Genomic DNA, 24,065 nt, shown 5'->3' with positions numbered 1-24,065 from the left:
TCCTCCCAGTTGTTAATGACCTTGAATTATAGGAGGAGGATTATGAAAGATTTAATACTGTTAGAAACCACGTTCAGATTTTAAAGTATGGTATGTCTAAAATGCCGTACTGTTGTGAAATATCAGCATTGTGCTTTTGACCTGAATGTTTAGACACTTACCTAGCAGTTCGTACTTGTATAACCACCACCATCCATACAACCTGAAAAATGACAAAACAGCCTTTTTTAACTGGTCCTTCTGGCTTTTAATGCAGCAGTGCTTGTTTTTTTGTTTCTTTTTTTTTTAAATTAAAATACAGTTAATTTATAGTATTAGTTTCAAGTGTACAGAAAAGTGATTAAATTATATTTTATAGTTAAATTATATTTTTTCAGATTCTTTTCCATAGATTATGGAAAAAATTTGTTATTAATTAAAAGATTATTATTCTTTTCCATATAATAGATAGATTATCACAAGATGTTGAATATAGTTCCCTTTGCTAAACAATAGGTCCTGGTGGTTTACCTATTTTATATATAGTAGTGCATATTTGTTAATCCCAAACTCCTAATTTATCTCTGTGTCCACCCCCGTTATCCCCTTTGGTAACCATAAGTTTCTTCTATTTCTGTTTTGTAAATAAAATCATTTGTACCATTTAAAAGTTTAAGTTATTTTTTATTGAAGTAGAGTTGGTTTACAGCTTTGTGTTAGTTTTGGTTGTATAGCAAAGTGATTCAGTTATATTTGTGTATTTTCTTATTATATGTATTTCAGATTCTTTTCTCACATATATATATAACAAAATATGGAGCATATGCTAGGTCCTTATTGTTTATCTGTTTTATGTATATAGTAATGTTTGCATATAATTTCCAAATTCCTAATTTATCTCTTCCCCGCACCTTTCCCCTTGGTAACCATAAATTTGTTTTCTATGTCTATGAATCTCTTTCTGGTTTTATAAATAAGTTCCTTTGTATCATATTTTAGGATTCCATATGTAAGTGATACATGATATTTGTCTTTCTCTGACTCACTTAGGTTGATAATCTTAAGGTCCATCCATGTTGCTGCAAATGGCATTATTTCATCTTTTTTTTCTGAGTGTATGTATACCACATCTTCTTTATCCGTCCATCTGTGGATGGACATTTAGGTTGCTTCCATGTCTCGGCTAATATAAATCATGCTGCTATGAACATTGGGGTGCCTATATCTTTTCCAGTTAGAGTTTTCTCTGGATATATGCCCAGTAGTGGTATTGCTGGACCATATGGTAACTCTATTTTTAATTTTTTAAGGACAAGAGTGCTCATTTAATATTACTTCCTTTATCGTTTCTTCTTCTTCTTACTCAGATAAGCTAACATTCAGCAAACTTCCCTTTTTTTCCCTTTTAGCATCCACTTGTCTTTTCACCTCATTTCCTTAGGGAATAAATGATAAATCCCCTTTTGTTCTGACTTTGCATTTAGTTTCTCTCTCCATCTCCTCCTTTTCCTTCCATCTTTCATCTAAAGAAATCAGAGTTAGTGACCATTTAAGTTAAAAGCATTCTCTTGGAGTATATTTCAACATCTTTGTAATAAATTCATGAAAAGTTCCACTCACATGTTTATCTCATGGAATTATAAATATGAAAAAATCAATTATGACAAGTTATACAAATCGATAGTAAAATGCTGGTAGCTTTTTTTAAAGTAATAACTATTTATTTATTGGCTGTGCTGGGCCATGTTGCCGTGCAGGCTTTTCTTGAGTTGCAGTGAACAAGGACTTCTCTTCATTGCAATGCTCCGGCTTCTCATCGTGGTGTCTTCTTGGGTTGTGGAGTGGCTTCAGTAGTCGCAGATCCCGGGCCCTAGAGCCCAGGCTCAATAGTCGTGCATGGCTTAGCTGCTCCACGGCATGTGGGATCTTCCCGGCTGGGGATCGAACCTGTGTCTCCTACATTGGCCACAGATTCTTTACCACTGAGCCACCAGGAAAGCCCCACAGTGTGTGTCTACTAGCACCACTAGGTGATTTACTTTTTCCTCACACAGGTTTATTCAGAATTCATGTATTTGAGTACTGTTAAGCTAAGTCCTAGTGCCTGGGAGAAGAAGGTAGGCAGGAAGAAGCGGGTAAATGCAGGTGAGATCAAGTCACTTCTCTGTTAGAAGTCTCCAGAGGCTACCGTCCAGCCTCACGGTTAAAAGCAAGTCCTTACAGGAACCTCCAAGCCCTTTACATATTTAACCATCTCCTACTGTCCTTTCTCTTCACCCAACCCCGTCACTTCCCTCCAGCTCTTTCTCGGGGTGATGGGACCCCCTTTCTTCACTCAGGCAGGCCTGCTTCCACACCACTCCCGATACCCTTCTCTGCTGAATTTTTTTCTTAACACTTAGGCCGTTCTTTCTTGTTGTGTAGTTGGCTCTTTTTCCTGTTTGTTGTCTGTATCTTCTTAGAGCCCAAGCTCTCTGAAGACAGGAATTTTTGTTTGTTCTGCTCACTGTGCAGTCTCCTGTACCTACAACAGCATAGGCAGATAGTAGATGCTCCATAAATATTAATAGTGGTGACTTAACAGATAAACCTGGGACGGGATTGCTTTGCTCTGTAGTCATGACACACGAGGAACAGAATTGTCTTAGAGTTGTTCTTCCAAGACCCTGCCTTTTTGGCAGTAATTGCGACTACACCTCCTTAATCCTCCTTACTCCTTTTTTTTTCTCTCTCTCTCTATTCTTTTGTTGAACACACTAGTTGAACCTTTATACTGTGTGAGGCACCGCAGAGGATCTAAGGAAGTGTGCGATGTGGTTTATAATATTGGAGATTTTAGGCTAGCGTGGAAGGCTGTGGGCTTCCCAGGTGTCACATTGGTTAAGAATCCACCTGCCAATGCAGGAGACGCAAGAGACATAGGTTCGATCTCTGGCTCAGGAACATGCCTTGAAAAAGGGAATGGTTACCCCCTCCATTGTTCTTGCCTAGAGAATTCCATGGACAGAGGAGCCTGGTGGGCTACAGTCCATGGGTCACAAGGAGTCTGACATGACTAAGCAGATGTGTGTGTGCACGCACACACAGAAGGTTGTAGTAACTGGGAAAGGCTTTGTGAAGAAGGGGATTTGAAGTAAACCTCAGAGGACTTGGGGGAAGCTGTCATGAAGTAGTGCAGTGACTTGGGTTCCTGTAGGCGTGGCAGCTGCCATTGCCAGCCAGTAGACCCTGAATGCCATCAGCTCTAAGAGAGTTTGGGAGCTGGTGATGGTAGTATACATTATATATTAATATGTATAATTAATATAAATTGAAGAATTTATAAAATAATTTTCAGAAGGGATCAAAGGATTTTCCATTTCATCTTAAAATGCTGAGTCTGCTAATATTTTCATTATTTATGAGATAGGTAGTGTTTTCACCTACAGACCTGCTTTCCCTTTGAGGAAAAGCTAAGAGTCCATCTCTAACTTTAACTGTGAAGTGAAGTCGCTCAGTCGTGTCCGACTCTTTGCGTCCCTGTGGACTGTAACCCACCGAGCTCCTCCGTCCATGGGATTCTCTAGGCAAGAATACTGGAGTGGGTTGCCACTTCATTCTCCAGGGGATCTTCCCAACCCAGGGATTGAACTTGGGTCTCCCACATTGCAGGCAGACGCGTAAACCTCTGAGCCACCAGGGAAGCCCAAATACCGACATTCTTTAAGACGAACAATACTTATTGCATTTTGTACTCATATTTTTGTTGTTGTTGTTATGGAAATTTAAGTATAGGAAAAAGCTCTAGTAAAACTAGTTCAATTTCTTAATTTCTAAAACCCAGAAGTGTATTATTGATTTATCAGATAAAGACCAGTGTTATTTTATACATAATTAAGTGTGGTCCAGAGACATATGGGTTTCCCTGATGGCTCAGTGGTAAAGAATCCATCTGCCAGCGCAGGAGACATGGATTCAATCCGTAGGTCGGGAAGATCTCCTAGAAAAGGAAATGGCAACCCACTCCAGTATTCTTGCCTGGGAAATCCCATGGAGAGAGGAGCCTGGCGGGCTTCAGTCCATGGATCACAAACAGCCAGACATGACTGAGCGACTAAACGACAAAAACAACCCAGAGACATGGAGGAGGATAGTTTCTCATCATCAGCAAGTTGACACTCTCAGGAAAGAGCACCAGCTTTGTGGCCCGAGCACCTGGAGTCTAATATTGGCTCCACCAACTGGAGCAAGCTTCTTTGTGTCTCAAGGTTTTTTGTACATAAAATGTAGATATTATCCCCATCTCTTAAGGCTATTGTGGAGAGTAAATGATTTACTGTATGTAAAGTGCTTTGAACAATGGCTTGTTCATAGGGAACCCTCAATCAAAGTTAATATTAGTAATACACAGCAGTTACTGTATGTCTGCTGACAGTATTTTTACATCTTGCCTTTTCCTACTACAAAGGCTAACTTTTCTTGGAACCTTAGAGCTTGGTGCTGAAGCTGACAGATGTTTCTTGCCCAGAGTTACACAGCTCTTCAGCAGCCAAACAGCCGACTCCAGATGCCCAATTCCTGTTGCAGTTTCTTCATGATGCTCTAAGATTCCTACCAAAGGGAACCCCACCCCATTTCTCCAAAGATCCTTATGAACATCTTTCACATCCTAGCATATCCTGGTTCCATCTTTGTTAATTTCCTTGGGCTGCCATGACAAAGTGCCACAAACTGGGTGACTTAAAACAATAGAAATTTATTGTCTTATAATCTGGAGGCCAGAAGTCCAAAGTCAGGGTGTTGGCAGGGCCATGCTCCCTTCAGCCTCTGGTGGGCACCCTCTTCCAGTTTCTGGTGATCCCGTGTGCTCTTGTAGCAGCATAACTCCAGTCTGTCTCTTTCTCTGTCTGCACCTGGCTGTCTTTCCTCCGTGTGAGTGTGTCTTCAAATGGTCCCAGGGTCTCTGTTTCCTCTTCTCACAAGGATATCAGTCATATTGGGTTAGAACCCACCCAAAAGACCTCATTTTAACATGCTTACATCTGGAAAGACTGTAAGTAAGGTCATAGTCATAGGTACTGGAGGTTAACACTGCAGCATTTCTTTTCTGGGGACACAGTTCAACCCAGCACACATACTTTTAGATCAAAAAACCTTGATCCTTTTTTCTCCTTGCTTTAGAAGTTACAAAACATCGAATACATTTACCAGGCATCTGGCTGATACTCTTTTAGTGTAAAAATGCTCCTAAGTATAAGGCTTCTTGTTACATGAAACCAATTAGGTTTATAAATTTTGTACTTAGATCAACTCAAAAATTTGTGCTCTTTTTTGAGTTAGAGGAGTTAGAAATAAATGTTTAGGCCACTGACAGTAAGAGGATCCTTGTATGAGTGTCATATGCAGAAAAAGAAATACAACCTCATGATGTTTTAGTCAAGATGTAGTCAACAGTTTGGTCAAACTATAGAATCTTAAAGAACTGTGTAGCCAGGCAGGTCTTGTTATGGACTTGCTTACTGACTTTTAAAAGTGAGAGGATTTGAGGTAGTTATGGCTTATGTGGTAAATGTTGACATCAGTGACCGTGTTTTTTGAGCCCTGGCCAAGTGGGAGGGTTCTGTACCAAGTCCTGACACACCCTGACCTAGTCTCTTACCTGAAAGAGCAGAGTTCTCGGAAATACTTGTTGACCGATTCTCATGACAGGTTCCCAAAAGAAGTAATGGCCCAGCTTTAGAAGTGGAATCTGAGTTTCTAGGAGCTTAAGATGCTATCCCCCAGGTCTCACAGGTAGTGAGTGGTACCTGGTTTGTCTGAATTACAGACACTCAGCTGCTCCTCTGTAGACCTGTCCCACGGCCATGCCACCCACATCCACCCACCCCCGCCACTGGTTAACGTTCTGTTACTGAAACACGCAAGTGTAGCTTTTCATTGCAAATCCCACATTTCTCAATGTTATTCAGGAAGGATTGGAAGTAAACATTTACTAAGTGTTGGGAGAATGGGTGACAAGGATCTGGGAAGTCTTAGATTCAGTGTTGTCTCTGGAGGAGTCATTAGAGTTGGTTTGGAATAGTTGGATTTTCCCCTTGCCTATGAGGTAAGGTTGCCCTTCCTTCTCACCTCCGAAGGTACATGTGGACGTGTGACTTGTTGTGCCCAAAGAAACAGGAGAGGAAGTAACCTGGTTACTTCTGGCAGAAGTTTCCAGAGCCAGCAGTGCTGCTGCGTGATCGTCTGAGCACTCTCTGAGGGCGATCTTCCTTCAGCCTGATCTCCATGTGACTGCCACCTCTGCCTGGACTGGGGGACTGTGCAGAGTCAGAAAAGAATCTTCTTGTTATGTTAAGCCCCTGGGGTTTGCAAGTGTTTGTGACTGCTTTATACTCCAGCTCACTGTCGCTAATTCATTACACTTAGGAGCAAAACAGAGAGCATGGAAATTCATCAAGGATTTCCAGTAGAGAAAATGAGTTTGAAGATAACTCTAAATCTTCTTGCTGCAGACTCCCTCAACATATCTAAAATATTAAAGCAGAAAATCCAACAAATAGTGTAATATGTGAAGATTGGGAGGATAAAACAGTATTAAGTTCATAAGATGGTTAGGTAACCCTCTAAGCCTATGACAGTACTTTTTGCTTCTATATTTAAAACTTTGGTCACCCATGTTATTTGTCCATTGTTCTTGTGCTAAAGAAAATAGCTGGACGGGAAAGGAAGGAGGAGGAAATTTGTGGCTGGGAAACCAGAGGACACTATAAACAGTGACACCTTTATCTGTGCAGTACTGTGAGAACAATAGCCTGGTTTTACTCTAAATTTCTGTTGCAAGAAGCATATGTGTTAAAGAGAGAGCTTCTATTACATTTAGTATCATGTTTCCCGCCTGTGGTTGCTGGCATAACCTGGCTTTAAGTTATATTTTGCCTTGCCCTTGCCATCAGTTTAGTGTTTGAAAAGTCTTTGTTTATTCATGATTGCAGTACTCACTTAGATCTTACTCCATAGGCAATAAACTCGGTTTTTAATGAACAAAGCCAAGGTTTTAGAAGCTGAGGGCCACTGCAACTTGAGAAGAGGAAATTTTCCTAGATTTCCCATTAGAGTTGAAGATAAATGACAGTGGAACTTGATGAGTTTATTAGATTAATTAGATTATTTATTAATTAATTAGATTAATCAATGAGTTTGTTGGATTAATCTGGTAAGAATTAAAAAATTGGTTATCTGCCATAAATTTATATGGCCTGATTTAATCTTAGATGAGCACCATGTTCATGTGATATGCTAGTTTGTTATACCACTATTTAAACATGTTTGTGACATAAATTTAACCATGGAAAGAAAAGACATTGTCCTTTAAACTAGGCTTGAAAGATGACACATAGTGGGAATACTAACAATTGCCAGCTTTTCATGATTTTAATATATGGATAACAATTTTGCAGTATTTTGGTTTTATAAGCTTTAAAAGGTATGTCATTTGGCTATTTTTAACTTCCTTTTAATTAAAAAGTTTTGAAGTATAATTGATGTACAGTATAGTTTCAGGTGTATAACATACTGATTTGATATTTAAATACATTGCAAAATGATCATGGTAAGTGTGGTAACATCTGTCACCATACAAAATTATTATGGTATTATCGACTATGTTCTATATAAGGGTGTATATTACATCCCTATGACTTATGTATTTTATAACTGGAATTTTGTACATCTTAATCCCCTTCACCTATTATGCCCAACCCCATCCCCCCTGCCATCTGGCAACCACCCACTTTCTCTCTGTATCTTTAAGTCTGTTTCCGATTTGTTTGTTTTGTTTTTTAAATTTCACATTTAAGTGAAATCGTATGGTATTTGTCTTTGTCTGATTTATTTCACTTTGCATAATACCTTCTAGGTCCATTCATGCTATTGTAAATGGTAAGATTTCATTCTTTTTTATGGCCGGGTAATATTCCTCTGTGTGTGTGTGTGTGAATGAACATTGGAGTACATATATCTTCTTGAGTTACTGTTTTATTTTCTTCAGATAAATACCCAGAAGCAGAATTGCTGAATTGTATGATAGTTCTGTTTTTAATTTTTTGAGGAACCTCCATACTGTTTTCCATAGTGGCTGAGTCAATGTACATTTCCACCAACAGTACTGCGGTTCCTTTATCTCCACATTCTTGCCAACTCTTGTGATTTGTTGTCTTTTTTGATGTTAACATTTTGGATGTTTTTAATATTATTGCCAAGAATATCAAAATGAATACCACCTTTAGAGATGACCTAGCCTAGCAGTCCCTTGCAGAGGAATCGTTTTTAAACATATTCTTACTTGGTACCTGATATTGAGAACCGATTTTTTTAGTACTATAAAATTCTATAATTTAAGACTTGTACTTATCTTAAGGTCAGTGAATGAGGGTGAAAAGGATTATTTTTTGATTAAGAAAAGGATTTGGTTTAAAAGGGCCTTGGCCTTAACTTTGTGTTTTGTTTTGTTTGGTAACTATTTTTGAAAGCACCAAATTATGTGATAAGTAACTTACAGTGGTAATACGTTTTTATTCGTTTATCTTACAAGATTCACCCTGAATCCTTAGGAGACTTCAGTTTATAGGACTACAGAAAAGTTAATTTAGCAATACAAATTAATGACATGTAGAATTATAGGGTTGAGTGTTATGTTTTATTTTAGCTTTAACATAAAAAAAATAAAATCAGACTTCCCTGGTGGCTCAGTGGTAAAGAATCTGCCTGCCAGTACCAGAGACCCGAATTCGATCCCTGATCTGGGAAGATCCCACACACCATGGAGCAACTAAGCCTGCATGCCGTAACTACTGAGCCTGTGCTCTAGATCCTGGGAGCCGCAACGGCTGAGGCCCATGCGCCCTGGAGCCCACGCTCCACAGCAGGAGAAGCCCGTGCACCCCAACTGGAGAGTAGTCCCTGCTCCCCGCAACTAGAGGAAAGCTCAGGCGGCATGAAGACTCAGCACAGCCAAGAGGAAATAATTAAAATCATTTTGAAAAGTAAAATATTTACAGAATCCAAGAACTCTGCACTGAACACCATTGGAAAACTGGTCATCATGCTTTATGTAACACGCCTGTAGGAATGAGAACAGAATCTGGTGGTACTATTTATTTTTGTAGAGAAGTTGTGAAACATTGGAGAAAAATGTGGAAGTCTTTTTCACTGAAAAGGGTTCAATTAGTGTTATAAATCCTCATTTTTTCAAATGTACTCTGAGGTGTCAGAAATTTTTTTTAATTTTCTTTTTTTATTCAATGTTAGTTAGCATGGGTTGCCAGTCCAGCCCACACATTATTCAGCCCATAAGTAACTGAAGTATTAGTGTTTAACTATCTTATGATTACCTGTACAATTTTTCAGTTAGCTTGGTGTTCTAAAAGAACCTTGTGACTATTTCCATGGAGTTTTAAAAAAAGTCTGATGTGTAGTTTTCATTTGACTCTCTGCTCCCACCAGGTAACACAGGAGAGTGAAGATTTTTTAATTTTTATCCTTCCACTAAAGCAGTTGCTCATCTCCTCTTTGAAGAAGCAGCTTAGATCCTAGTGTTAAAAGGGAGCTCTAAAGATGCCCTGCTTTAGTTCTGTGCCATTAGCCGCATGGTTTTGTAAAACTGTACAAAGAGGAAGCTTGCCCCAAACCAAACACCTGTCACCTTCCTTTAGCAAGGTGGATATTTAAAGCAACACTGTGGGGAATCCTTTTGCGAGGCAAATACTTTTCTGAGGTATCTAAGTCATAGGACAGCTCTTGGGACTTTAAATGTCATTGGAACCCTTGCTGTGTTCTCCCTCAACTGATGGGAGTTATCCGTGCACTGGTTCCTCCTTGAAGAGAATCCCCAGTCTTTGAGCAGCCAGCGGCCCCCGTCATTGCTCCATGAGCTGGAAGACGTCTCGGACTGCCACCCAGCTTTGTGCTAAACTCCACACAGTGATTACAGGCTGTTTGGCATCAAATTAAACTGGAAGTAAAAGCAGAATGAGAGATTATAATCCGTGATTTCTCACTTCCAGTTGATCAGTCTAGACGGCAAGCCTCACATGAGAATTGCTTTTGTTTTTTGATGTGTAATTACATCATCAATTGTTACATGTCGAAAATTATAGTACATATGGAAAATAGTATGGAGGTTCCTCAAAAAACTAAAAATTGAGTTGCCATGTCATCTGGCTATCCCAGTCCTGGGCATACACCCAGACAGAACTCTTAATTTGAAAAGATACATGCATCCCTGTTTTATAGTAGCACTGTTTACAGTAGCCATCAAAGCAGCCTAAATGTCCATCAGCAGAAGAATGGATAAAGAGGGTGTGGTGTATATATACAGTGGGATATTACTCAGTCGTGTAAAAGAATGAAATATTGCCATTTGCTGCAACATAAACAGACCTAGAGATTATCGTACTAAGTGAAGTAAATCAGAAAAAGACACATATCATGATACCATTTATATGTGGAATCTAAAATATGACACAAATGAACTTATTTACAAAATAGCAGCAGACTCACAGAAAATAGACTTTTGGTTGCTAAGGAGGAGGGGAGGAAAGGATTGGGAGTTTGAGACTAGTGGATGCAAACTATCACAAATAGGATGGACAGGCTTCCAGCTGGCTCAGCGGTAAAGAATCTGCCTGCTAATGCAGCAGACTTGGATTTGATCTCTGAGTGGGGAAGATCCCCTGGAGAATGAAATGGCAACCCACTCCAGTATTCTTGCCTGGGAAATTCCATGGACAGAGAAGCTTGGCAGGCTACAGTCCATGGGGTCGCAAAAGAGTCAGACACGACTTAGTGACTAAACAATAGCAAGCGACTATATAGCACAGGGAATTATATTCAATATCCTGTGATAAACTATAATGGAAAAGAATGTTAAAAAAGAATGTATACATGTATAACTGAGTCTACTTGCTATACAGTAGAAATTAACACAACATTGTAAATCAACTATACTTCAATAAAAGTAATGTAATTACCCTGACTCAGAGAGTTTTTGAGAGGTGTAAAACAGTCCCTTTGAAGTGTATTAACGTATCGGGATGGGGAACACATGTAAATAAAAGAAAAAAGAAAAAAAAAAAAAGAAGTGTATTAATGTGGCATATAAGGTGTGGTAGCTTCTTTACTAACTCTTAGTTCTTTTTATCATCATTTTTGTTATTATTTTAAATCATTATTGTATGTAGAAAAATATCACAAGAGAAGGTAAATAAAAAGGAGTAAGCAAATCCTGGTTCTCAAAGCCCTCTCTCCCCTCCCTGGCCTCTCCCCCTGCAGAATGTGATAAGTTACGGCGGGATGGCTACCGGAGTTCTCAATACTACTCCCAAGGACCCACCTTTGCAGCCAACTCCAGTCCCCTCTGTGATGATTACCAAGATGAGGATGAAGAAACAGATCCAAAGGTAAGGCTTCTAAATTCAACACATGGTCCTCGACTGGCTCCCAGAACAGAACAAAGACCTAAGTTAGAAAAACTCGTGAAATGAGAATAAAGTCTGTTTTTCAGTTAGTAGTATTATCCTGTGTTAATCTCACTTTTGGCAAATGTACCACGATGATGTAATATGTCAATATTAGGGAAGACTTGGTGATAAGTACACAAGGAATTCTCAGTACTGTCTTTGCAACACTCTATTATAAGATAGGCTTTGTATTAGATGATTTCGCCTAACTTTAGGCTAATGTTAAGTGAACTGAGCATGTGTAAGGTAAGCTGGGGAAAGCTGTAATGTTTGATAGGTTAATGAGTTATATGCATTTTGACATTTGTTTTCAGCTTATGATGGGTTTTTTGGACAAAACCCCATTGTAAGTTGAAGAAGGTCTATACAAAAAAAGTCTTTTAGCATAATAGGAAAAGCAGCTATTTCAGAATTGATGTGGTCTATAATTTTTTAAAACTTATTTTTTTCTTGTTGGTGTAAGAAAAATTAAAACCAGGAGATGAATTACATGGTAAGGATTTTGTTTTGTTTTTATTGTTTTTCAGCTTTACTGAAGTATATTGACAAAATTATATATAAGTTCAAGTGTGATAATTTGAGATATATGTGTTTTGCGAAATGACCACCACAGTCAGACTGATTGACATGTCCATCACCTCGCTACTTTAAACACAGAATTATAATCATTTTTAAAGCAAGTAGTTATTAAGCTTCTCACGTGCAGGAAATATTTTAGATGCTGGCGATGTAACAATGAAGCAAACAGAAGAAATCTTGTCTTGATAGCGCTTTGATTTGGTGCTGAGACACTAAGAATAAGCAAGCAATGACGCTGTTTCAGTGATGTGTGCTCTGGAGTAAAATAGAGCCGGAGGTTGCAATTTTAAATTAAAGGGTAGGTTTTTCCCAAGCAAAGAGGTGATTGGGATTAAAAGAGTTAGCCATGCAGAAGTCTTGGAGAAGGACATTCTGGGAAGAAACAGCAGCCAGTGAATAAATGTGTATAGCATATGCCTGATACTACAAAATGCAAAGATTAATAAGGTATTAAGCATGTACAGACATGCCTCAGGAAACTTACAGCTCTCAGGTGGGGAGAACTCACCAGAATAAGAAGTTTTATATACATTACATGCTACAATAAGTGTTTGTCATATGGTAATATTTGAAAGAGAACGTCTTACTTGGGCAGTTAGGAAATGGGGAAGGGGCTGGGAGAGGGTGTAGTGTGTGAAAAGAATAGTTACAGGGCTCTTGTAACAGATAAGACATACTAAAGACCTAGAGATCTGAAGAGTGGCTGTGTGAATGGTGAGGAATCAGGGAGGGAAAGGGGGAGGATGTTAAGAGATAAAGGGGTTTATTTCTGGGCTTTCATCCTGACCCATTGATCTATCTTTGTGTGTGCTAGTACCATATTGTTTTGATTTCTGTAGCTTTGTAATATAGCCTGAATTAGGGAGTATGATTCTTCCAGCTCCGTTCTCCTGTGAAAATATTTATTGAGTTAAATGAATGGAGGATGAACAGCCTGTTCAAGAAGATCTTCGAGAACAGTCTTCCACTCACCACTTTCTAGATAAAGAAATTAATGCCTTGAAGATGCAAATGATGCATACAGCAAGTGGCAGAGCTAAGACTTGAAGTTTGTCTCCTAATTCCTAGAATAATACTACTTCTTAACTTTTTTTTTCTGATTTTATTTTTTTTATTTTTTATTTTTTCCATTTATTTTTATTAGTTGGAGGCTAATTACTTTACAATATTGTGGTGGTTTTTGCCGTACATTGACATGAATCAGCCATGGATTTACATGTGTTCCCCATCCCGATCCCCCCTCCAGCCTCCCTCCCCATCCCATCCCTCTGGGTCTTCCCAGTGCACCAGCCCTGAGCACCCGTCTCATGCATCCAACCTGGGCTGGTGATCTGTTTCACCCTTGATAATATACATGTTTCAATGCTGTTCTCTCAAAACATCCCACCCTCGCCTTCTCCCACAGAGTCCAAAAGTCTGTTCTGTACCTCTTAACTTTAGCTCTTAAATTCCATGCATGAAAGTTTTCTAAATTTCTAAGCTCCAGTCCACACTCATGCGTTTATCTGCTTGCTGTCCGTCTCCACTTAAAGGTCTCCTACAGCTATCTCAAACTGATTCAAATTCAAATGTGATTCTCACATCTCTCTTCCAAAAAAAAAAAAACCCTACCTGATTCTTTTATAGTTTTCCTCACCTCAGTAAGTTTCAACTTCTTTCTACCCATTTTTAAGTCAAAATCATTGGGCACATTCTTTTTTTATTATTATTATTTTTTATTTTTTTTCCATTTATTTTTATTAGTTGGAAGCTAATTACTTTACAATATTGTAGTGTACTTTACAATCTGTTCTGTACATCTGTGTCTCTTTTTCTGTTTTGCATATGGCGTTATCCTTACCATCTTTCTAAATTCCATATATATGCGTTAGTATACTATATTGGTCTTTATCTTTCTGGCTTACTTCACTCTGTATGATGGGCTCCAGTTTCATCCATCTCATTAGAACTGATTCAAATGAATTCTTTTTAATGGCAGAGTAATATTCCATGGTGTATATGTACCACAGCTTCCTTATCCGTTCATCTGCTGATGGGCATCTAGGTTGCTTCCATGTCCTGGCTATTATAAACAGTGCTGTGATGAACATTGGGGTGCACGTGTCTCTTTCAGATCTGGTTTCCTTGGTGTGTATGATTGGGCACGTTCTTGATTCTTTTCTTTTTCTCAACACCTTGAGCAAATTCTGTAGGATTATCTGTTAGCGAACCACTCCAGAATTGCAGTTCACGTATTATGTGGCAACTAGGTCTAGAGCCTGTCCCTGAGAGTGGATGCCTGAGGCATACTGAAGGTGCAGTTGTGAAGGATCAGAGCAGGTGTGGGATGGATCAGCTCAGTGGGTGCTGAGGTCGCCAAGAGTGATGACAGGAGTAGTGGTGGAAGGAGGCTGAAGTAAGATTACAGACGGGCAACGCCAAATGAAACAGTTAGCTCTTATTGCATAGCTAATCAGAAATCACTAACATTTTTCAAACAGAAGATTTTATGATTAGGAATAAAAATTATATATATCTTTTGTTAGATGGAAGACATAGCTACTGTTGAAACTGGTTTTCTAATTTATTTAAAGTATCAAATCTGACTTTAGAACATCTAGAGGGGGAATATTAACAGACTAATTTCCATGTTAAAAAAAATCATATCAAAAATTACATCATATTGACCTCCAAAGTAGTAACTGAGTTGATGAAGGTATTAACTAACCTTATTGTGGTAATTGTTTTATAATATATATGCATCAAATCATCACATTGTAGACCTTAAACTTTCACAATATTAATGTCAGTTATATCTCAATAAAACTGGGGAAAATGTGAAATAGTAAAAAAATTTAAAAATTGAACCAAATTGAGGAAGAACACCAAGCTTAGATAGTTTCACAAAGAAGAATCTACTAAAGTTTTTAAAGAGTAGGTTAATCCAGTGCTTGAAACTATCTGAGAGCAAAGAAAAAGAAGGAAAAGGTAGGATTAAAAAATAATAATAAATTAGTTTTAACACTGATACCAAAACCTGACTACACAAGTCAGAAGATAAACTGGCCAATCTCACTCATGAATATTGGCATTAGAAATTAAAAATAACAGGAAACATAATCTAGTAACTCATTTTGAGATGAATACTTCAAAATCAACCTGGATTTATTTCCACAGTAATGTAAGAATGTTCATCATTAGGTAATTCAGTCATGTATTAATCGTGTTAATATACTTCAGGGGAAAAATCATATAAAAGCTATAGATATTGACATTTGATACAATTTTACATCCATTCTTGATTAAAAAATAATAATAATATGGGAACAAGTGGATATTTCTAACTTAACAAAAGTACCTACCTGTCACCAAATCCAACATAATTTTTAATGGGCCATTCTCATTAGAACAAAGAATAAGACAGGCATTTGCAGTCACTATAACATAGTATAGATATATATATGGTATAATATTAATGTATAGAAATCAATAACTTTCATATCTACATATGCAAGTTAGAAGAGATAGTAGAAAAAATCTACTTAAAATAGCTATAATAAACAAAGTAGGGAAAATTTTAATTTAAAAATGCAAGTTATATATGAAAAAGCTTTAAAATACTTTATGGGAACACAGCTAAGATTTGAATAAATGAAAAGATATAACATGCTCTTAGATTAGAGGATTCAATATCAAAAAGCTGTCAATTCTGCCCAAGTTAATTTTTAAAATTAACACAGTAGCAATAAATAATTGAGTAGTTTTATTCTGTGTTAGTGTGGAATTCTTTTAGGGGATGGGAGGAGGGGAAAGAGGATTGGAGAGGCTGAGTCCAAGGTTCCTCCTGGCAAAGCTGTAATCTAGAAGAGCAATGGGGAAGCAGAATCAGCCTGACCAGGTATTAAAACACAAAGAGTCAGGAATCACTGCAGTGTGGCACCTGAATATACAAACTGGTAGGACAGAATGTTAAAGACAGAATGTAAAGTCCAGGAAGTGACCTAATTTTTTAGGGCTTCCCAGGTGGTGCTAGTGGTAAAGAAGCCACCTGCCAATGCAGGAGACCATAACAGACCATGGGTTTGATCCCTGGGTCAGGAAGATGCCCTGGAGGAGGGCATAGCAACCCACTCCAGTATTCTTACCTGGAGAATCCCTTGGACAAAGAGGCCTGGCTGGTTATGGTCCATAGGGTCACAAAGAGTTGGACACGAGTGATGCAACTTTGCATGCATGCATGCATATGATGAAGTTGGCATTTGAGATCAGATGGGGATCCAGTCATTGTATGAGGGGCTCCAAGCTAACAGCTTGTGGTCTCTATGTTAAGGTCAAGACCTCTGACTGCAATCATGTTCTTAAATGTCACTCTAGCAGTTGGGGTCATTTTAAACATGGAGTACATAGAAGTCAATTTAGAAGGAAAATTCTACTGGGAAAACCCTTTGTATTTCCAAGTAGGCTATGCTGAGGACAGCAGTGAACTCTGGAGAAGAAGGGACAGGTAATAATTAAGCATCTATTATGTGCTTAGGATAAAAGCACTCTCCTAAGATGAGAGTTGCTAATAAGGGAGAAGTTAAGGACATGTGAATGAGAACAGAGAACTTAGGGGATGTCTGTTTTGGTTACTTATTCTGGCTTATCATTCCAAAGTAATTATCCAAATGCAAAACATTTCCCAAGTAGGACTTGTGTTTATGGTATAGTGAAAGTTATTTTGCTGATGATTTCCACATATATATCTTTCTCAAAGTAGTGATGTAGAGTAGCAAGAAAAGAAATTGCTTGAACTGTTTCCAAGTATATGTTATATATGTCATCTACACAGTAAACATGCTGCTTGAGAAATAGTGTCTGCAAAGGGATTCAGAAATCTCACAAAATAACATTTTTATTCAACTGTGAAATCAAAGAGTAAGCGGTTGCTTTCGTATTGTTCTAGTCTTGACAGTTTTTTGTTTTGTTAGTTTGCATTATGTGCCAGGTACTACCAAAGAGGTTATTCAGGTATTTGAAGGAAATTTCAGTTACAGATGACAGGATACATCCTGTGAGTTGAGAGGGCATATCTCCAACTGCTATTGTGGGAGGTTATGTTTGATGACATGTTCACTGAATCAGGGAAACATTCACAGAGGCCCCATTGTCTCAGCAGAAAGGATATCAGTTATGAGTTACTCAATCTCTTGCGTGAAATTTGCCCCCCTTGTCCCCAGACAGATAAATTAGACTGGGATTGTGGCAATAAATGGTTGGCTTTCATGGTATCGATAGAAACTGAAATTTTCTTTTCTAGTCTCTGTTTTTCTTTGAACTGGCATCATCTCAGGTTCCGTTTTAGTCTTTATTGATATGAGAGATTTAAATCTAAGGAGGATTTTGGGATTTTAAGATGACAAAAGGACAGTGGCCTTACTCTGTAACTGCACATGAAGGAAGCATGGATAAGGTGATGCTTGGAAGACTGGTCTAGAGCAGCTTTCCCACCTGTCGAAGTTGGTGGCCTTGGCAAATTGCTTCCCTCTGCGAGTTTCAGTTTCCTCAACTGTGAAGGGTCATAAACCACATGTTCTGGTTTTGCTCAGGATAGCCCTGGTTTACGGCTGCTGTTCTGTGTAATTATTAAAAGGACTCCTTTCACTCTCAAAGGCATTCTGGTTTTGATAATAAATTACTTGATTGCCTTGCCCACCTTGAAGATGATTGTGAGGCTGAAGTGAATTAATGTTTTTAAATCCTTAAGCGTGGTGCCTGGCACAGTATATGCTCAAATAATGGTGACTGATGTCTTTAAACTGCTTGGTTTTTCAAACCAGACTTCAAAGAAATTAGCTCAGTAGACAGTGTCTGGTTTTATGAAAATTTGGCTACTCTTTCAATCATTCTAAGTCTTTTATTCCACAAACATAGAATTTCCTACCTAAGGCAATAAATTTGAGAAGTTTCAGCAATTACTAAAACTTTCTAGTTGTTGTGACTTTACAGGTTATCTGTGTGTAGAACTACCAGTGGTTATTATACTGGTACTCACTTCATAATAATAGTAGAACACTTCCAAACTTTTTCACAAATTATATCTCATTTTCACAAGAACTTCCATAAAGTCAGTATTTTTAATAATTATTGCTATCATTTTAACCATCTGGAAACTGAGACTCAGATATATTAAATTACTTTCCCAAGATCACATAGCCAGAACGTATTCAAGAGGACATATAAAGGGCTTCTCATTTTATATTTCATTTCTTTTCATTGCACCATATTGAAGTAATAGGACAAGATTACTAAATTACCCAAGTTCCTTCTCATTATGCCTGCTGTTGTCACTTTTCCTTCTGTCTTTGACTTGTTTGGTGTTGTTCATTTATTCACGGTATTGTTTTCAAAAACCATGTTAAGTCTTGCTTAGTCTCAATATACAGACAGAGCCCCTGGCCTTGCGTCACTTAACTGTCTAGAAAACATGATTCTAGATACAGTTATTTTCTTATTGGGTCTCTCTGGGTAAGTAATTCCAGGACACAGTGAAAACACAGGAGTTTTTGCTGATTCCATGTGTTCGCTGCTCTGAGATCTGTGGCATTTGTTGCTCTGTCCTCTTTAGGCAGGGTGAGAAGATTGTGGTCTGTCATTTCAGGCCTTTATGCATTCAAGTAGTGAGGGCATCTCTCAACTTGTTCCAGTTTCTCTTGTTCCACGCATCCCATTACACTGGGATGAGGCTCTATTCATATCTGCCTTCCCTTCTAGATCAGGGTGGAGGTGGGAGGCCACACAACACCCCCATCATATTGATTTTGATATTCTCAGCATAGAGCCAAGCATTTGGCACATGGAAAAGCTTAGGAGCCAGAGGCTGGGCTGGTGTTACCTGTGAGTCTGCTTAATTCTTACTGCAACCACGTAAGTCAGCTTGTACCCAGGTCACATGTGTCTTGGAGGAATCATACTACTTGCTTAAGATCACATAGCCTTAAAATCCTGAAACAGAGTTCTCCCTCTCTTTGCAAAGAGCATGTTGAGGTATAATTTATATAAAATAAACTACACACCTTTAAAATACACAATTTAATATGTTTTGACATACTTATACATACATGAGACCATCGCCACAAGCAAGATGGTGAACACACCCTTCACCCCTAAAAGTGAACTAGGATTGAAACCCAGATCTGTGACTCCAGAGCCCATTTTCCCTCAACAATGAATATGTGGAATTGAGCCTTAAGCTATATCTCTCACTGGCTAACCACTCTCTTGGTTAGGGGAGTTTAACTTGTTGAGATAATAGGATGAACATCGTTTTCAACCCATCGTCCATCAGTAAAAGAGTGGATAAATAAATGTATTAGAATGGAATGTATGCTTCAGTGAAATGGATTAACCATAAGCTCACATAACTACATGGATATGGCTTAGGAACATAATGGTAAGTAAATAACACTAAAAAGAATGGCAAAGTATCATTGACATGATGACGGATAAAGAAGGCATCTTATGGACTCAAATATGCATTTATTTGAAGATAAACTTGGATTTAATACTTCATATAATCATATGCTTTTATATCTTTGTAAGTATTCCTGTATAACTACATACAAACTAAGCAAGTCTAAACATGTAATTTAGACATATTTATGCACATACATAACAAAAGTTAAAGGCATAATAAATAACGCAGAATTCAGGTGAGTGGTTACCTCGAGGAAGCAAGAAACAGTATGGGGTAGATGCAATTACTGGTAATATTTTAAGTCATGAGTTGGGTAATAGGTTCTTAAAAATTCATTGTTATGTTACATACTTTGTATATATGATTTATTATAATAAAAGGCCATTAAAGGCAAGAAATTACATTATCGTTTTGAACATTTATGTTCACTTTATATGTGATAGTTTAAATCCAAAATATTTCAATTCAGTACGTGGTAAGAAAGCTTAGAGCCTATGATGAAGGGGCTGGATTTTGGTAATATATTGAATAGGAGAGAAGGAACAATTGAAATTATTTAATACTGTGAATGTAGAACCCACCTCCTGGCCTTTGTGGAGCTCTGGATGGGCCACAAACTGTGTTTCTGTGTGTATTCCCCCCAAAACCACTACCCCTGGCTTTTGTTGTTGGGTCCAGAGCCCAGGGGAGGGGGAAGGAGAATAAGGAGAGAAGAGAATGAAGTCAGGATTGCTTGTGTCTAAGTATATTAAAGGTGGTATAAACATATAGCCAAAAAAGGCTGCAAACATGTTGGCACCTTATAAACTATCTAGAATCTTTAAACAGAAAGAGTCCACCCGAGAGGGGTTTAATTCTGAAGAGAAAAACACCATAGACTGAGTCAGTGTCCTGTAAAAAGGACTGAAATGTATGTGGCTTTCCTCTTAAGTGGTGCTCTGTATAGTTCCATCTGTTCCATATCTATTTTTATGTAATAATTGCTAAATGAATGCTAAGTTTAACTCTGGCTATAATTAGGCTTTCTAATTTTTAAAAGCATAGCAGATTAAAAAAAAAAAGCCTGGGCAAATGTGTTTTTCAGTTAAGCCCACTTTTTGATAACTTGGCAGTCTGCCAAACAGACCATGTTTCAGGCCTCACCATCCATCTGGTGGGAACTTGTCTGATTTCCAGACAGGACCTCAAAGTTCTGAAATGCAGGACTTAACAGCATCCAAAATTCACAAAACAACTGCTGGTATGGCAGGTGATCTCCCTTTGTAAATTAAGCAATTTGACACAAGAAATCATGGTTTCTTACGTTTCATTTGTGACTGTCCATTTCTTCCAGATTAAGGATATGAGATATTAATGAACATTATTGATCAATTAAACTGCATTTACAAATCAAGCTGCATTTAAGTTCTGAAAGCAAGTCCACTTTAAACTCGATATTTAAAAAAAAAAAATTCACCCTGTACTGAGGGATCCCTTAACATGAAGCATGGCGATGCTATTTAAGTTATTCTGTTCTTAACACAGGGAGCTTGAATTGCTCAAAACATAGAGCTGATAAATGACAGAGCCAGTGTGCTGATACTTAAAGTGTTCCATTCATTATACCACACTGCTGAGTTTACTATAGATTCTTTTTTTTTTTAAGATCTTTTTCTTATTCAGAGATATAAATGGATATTTTTATTTTTAGATTAGAAAACATAGTAATTTATTGCAAATATTATCAAGTTGTTATTTTATACTATTTAGCAGCAGGGCTTTGAGGCCAGCTGTAGGTTCTAATCTGTTGTCCACTTGTCAGCTTTCCACAACTGAAGTTGCTTTACTCCATTTCTATATTTACAAAGCGAGGCTAATGCTATGAAGATTAAATGAGGTTAAAAAAAAAAAAAGATTAAATGAGGTACCAATTCCTCTAAAGCCTGTAACCTAGGGCAAGGTGTTGAGACATCAGTCACTAAATGGTGACTCCTTTTTAGGTAAAATTGTGAAATTGTACTCTATGTCATTCTGATTTAAGGTCTCCTGGAACTTAATTTTCAAGGGCACGACAAACAAGATAAATAGCTAAAATATATGTATACTGGTGATATGTACTAAAGAGAAAAAAGAAAGAAGAGAAGGGAGATATGAAATAATGGGGAGGAGTTGAAATTTTAGGCAGGTTAGCAGGTAAGACCTCAAGAAGAAGGGGACTCTTGACTAAGCCCCTGAAGAATAAGAAGGTGCTATCCATGAGGATGTCTAAAGGACGAGCATTTCAGATGGTGGAAACATCATGTGCAAAGACCCTGAGGCAGGAGTGTGCTTGATTTGTACAAGGAACTGGATGGAAGATGGTGTGCTAGAGTAGGGTAGAAAAGGGATAGGATTGTAGGAGATGAGGTCAGAGATAGCAAGGGGCCAGTTCACAGGTCATGTAGGGTCTCGTAGGTTCTAGTAAGATTGCACAGGAGCCGCATGATCTGACATGTTTTGAAAGGATCCCTCGGGCTTCTGTGTTGAGAAATAGACTATTAAAGCAGGGATGGGGAGAAGGGGAGGGTGGCCGACAAGAGTTAAGAGGCTAAGGTAATAATCCACGGCATTCCAGTATCCATCTTAATGGAGTAATTGTGATGTGTTCTGCCGTTGAGATGGATGAGGTTTTTCCTGTTGCCCCTGCTGTATTTACAAATACTGAGAGCAGTGGGAGTCAGATCATTCTGAAAGATGTGCCATCCTGGTTCCTTATTTTTCTTTAGTAGATTGTGGCACCTGTGTAACAGTCACATTTGCATATAACTTTATCTGTGCCCTGCTTGTCTGGGAAATTTTCTCACAAAGGAGGGGAGTACTTTATAAACTAGATTATCTTTGTCAGTTGTTATACTGGAGCAATCCCTGGTGATCATCCCATGGCAACGAGGCTGAACTGAAGATCTGTTTCATTGTGAGAGTTATCAAATCTGACAGGCTCAGTCAACTGAAAGAAAAGTAGGTTACCAGGGCTGATGAGTCCCACCGAGCAGAATACAGACCGTAAAACAGTGCTTCACCATCTCCCTAGGCAGACGTCACATGCAAGAGGGAACCCTTTCGGTAGGGTGTTGCCATGCTATTTATTTTCCATCAAGCTGAAGCTTACCTGTTAAGATTTGCTTCTTATGGCCTTTAAAATCTGTGCTATATTTCAAGGTTGCCTGAAAAATTATTTCTATGTATATACGTATCAGAAAGAGTAACATAATTTACTGAGTTGAGATTCAGCTTCAGACATGTGAAGCTGAATGTGAACTTTACACAAACTGTCATGAAATTCTCAAATAAAATTAATTTTAATTTGTGTGTGTTTTGTGGACCTGCAGTGTGAGGGTAGATAATAAGTATTGTATATCAAACCTATTTTGAGTGTCACAACCGCGTAAAGGGTAGACATAATTGATTCATTGGTATGACTTTGTTGTTCAGTTGCTCAGTTGTGTCTGACCCTTTGCAACCCCATGGACTGCAACACGCCAGGCTTCCCTGACCTTCACTATCTCCTTAAGGTTGCTTGAACTCATGTCCATTGAGTCAGTGATGCCATCCAACCGTCTCATTCTCTGTTGCCCCCTTCTCCTCCTGCCTTCAATCTTTCCCAACATCAGGGTCTTTTCCAGTGAGTCGGCTCTTCGCATTAGGTGACCAAAGTATTGGCGTTTCAGCTTCAGCACCAGTCCTTCCAATGAATATTCAGGGTTGATTTCCTTTAGGATCGACTGATTTGATCTTCATGACTTAATTTAATTCTTTCAAACATTTCTGTGGTTGAAGGTTGTTATCTCCTCCTCTGGGGGATCTTCCCAACTGGGAATCGAACCCACGTGTCCTCTGCCTCCTGCATTGGCAGGCGAATTCTTTACCACTGAGCCACCTGGGAAGGCTTAATTGCCTTTCACAGATCTGTGGTAGAGGCAATAATTTTAACCAGTGTTGGGTCAAACATGAATCGAAATGATGCAATTTAGTGTCACAATAAGATGTCAATAACATGCTCAATAAATTGAATATATTTATTTGTCAGTTTTAATTACAAGCGTTTCACATTTTCCTTAGGTGGCAAAGAAAGTAGGTTATCATTTTATATGTATTATGTACTAATAATGTAAAATCTCATATATTGAGATGTCTGTTCATATATATATATTTTTTATTTCCACAATGCCTTTTTCATAGCTATCATGTCATTAGGTTCACAAGTACCTTTAGTGGGATGTGGTAGAGAGTACAGCCCTATTTTACAGCAAAGGAAACTTCAATGTTTAGGAACAATTTCAGGATCCCTTGACTGAAAAATATAAAGCGAATAGACTCAGGTCTTTGGATTCTTAGCTTAGGACTCTATCCCCTACCACACTATTTTCATAGCTCTAGAGTAGTCTTTCTCAGATATGTGAAGTGCTATTAGTTGTAGAATAAACACAGATTTTTTTTCAGGAAGGCTAATTCAATAGCAGTAAACAGAGATAGCAGTGTTCTTCTGTTCAGAATATCTAAGTAATGTATTTCTGTAGATGTCTTACTAATGTCCTCTTAGAAACTTGCATTAGACCTGG

At 38.2% G+C, this 24,065-nt stretch overlaps 1 protein-coding gene across 5 annotated transcripts in view; it reads left to right on the top strand.

Moving 5' to 3' along the window:
* NHSL1 (NHS like 1) overlaps positions 1-24,065 on the top strand; it is a 142,131-nt gene that overhangs the window by 92,637 nt on the left and 25,429 nt on the right. For all 5 annotated transcript variants that reach the window (XM_043457049.1, XM_043457050.1, XM_043457052.1 and 2 more), the window contains exon 3: positions 11,287-11,414. In XM_043457049.1, coding sequence (XP_043312984.1) covers positions 11,287-11,414 — 128 coding nt within the window. The remainder of the gene's footprint in view (positions 1-11,286; positions 11,415-24,065) is intronic.

The sequence above is a fragment of the Cervus canadensis genome, chromosome 33 (assembly GCF_019320065.1).
Source record: "Cervus canadensis isolate Bull #8, Minnesota chromosome 33, ASM1932006v1, whole genome shotgun sequence".
In the NCBI taxonomy this organism is placed as follows: domain Eukaryota; kingdom Metazoa; phylum Chordata; class Mammalia; order Artiodactyla; family Cervidae; genus Cervus; species Cervus canadensis.
Note: the sequence above shows the minus strand (reverse complement) of the source record. Positions and strands in the feature narration are given on the sequence as shown.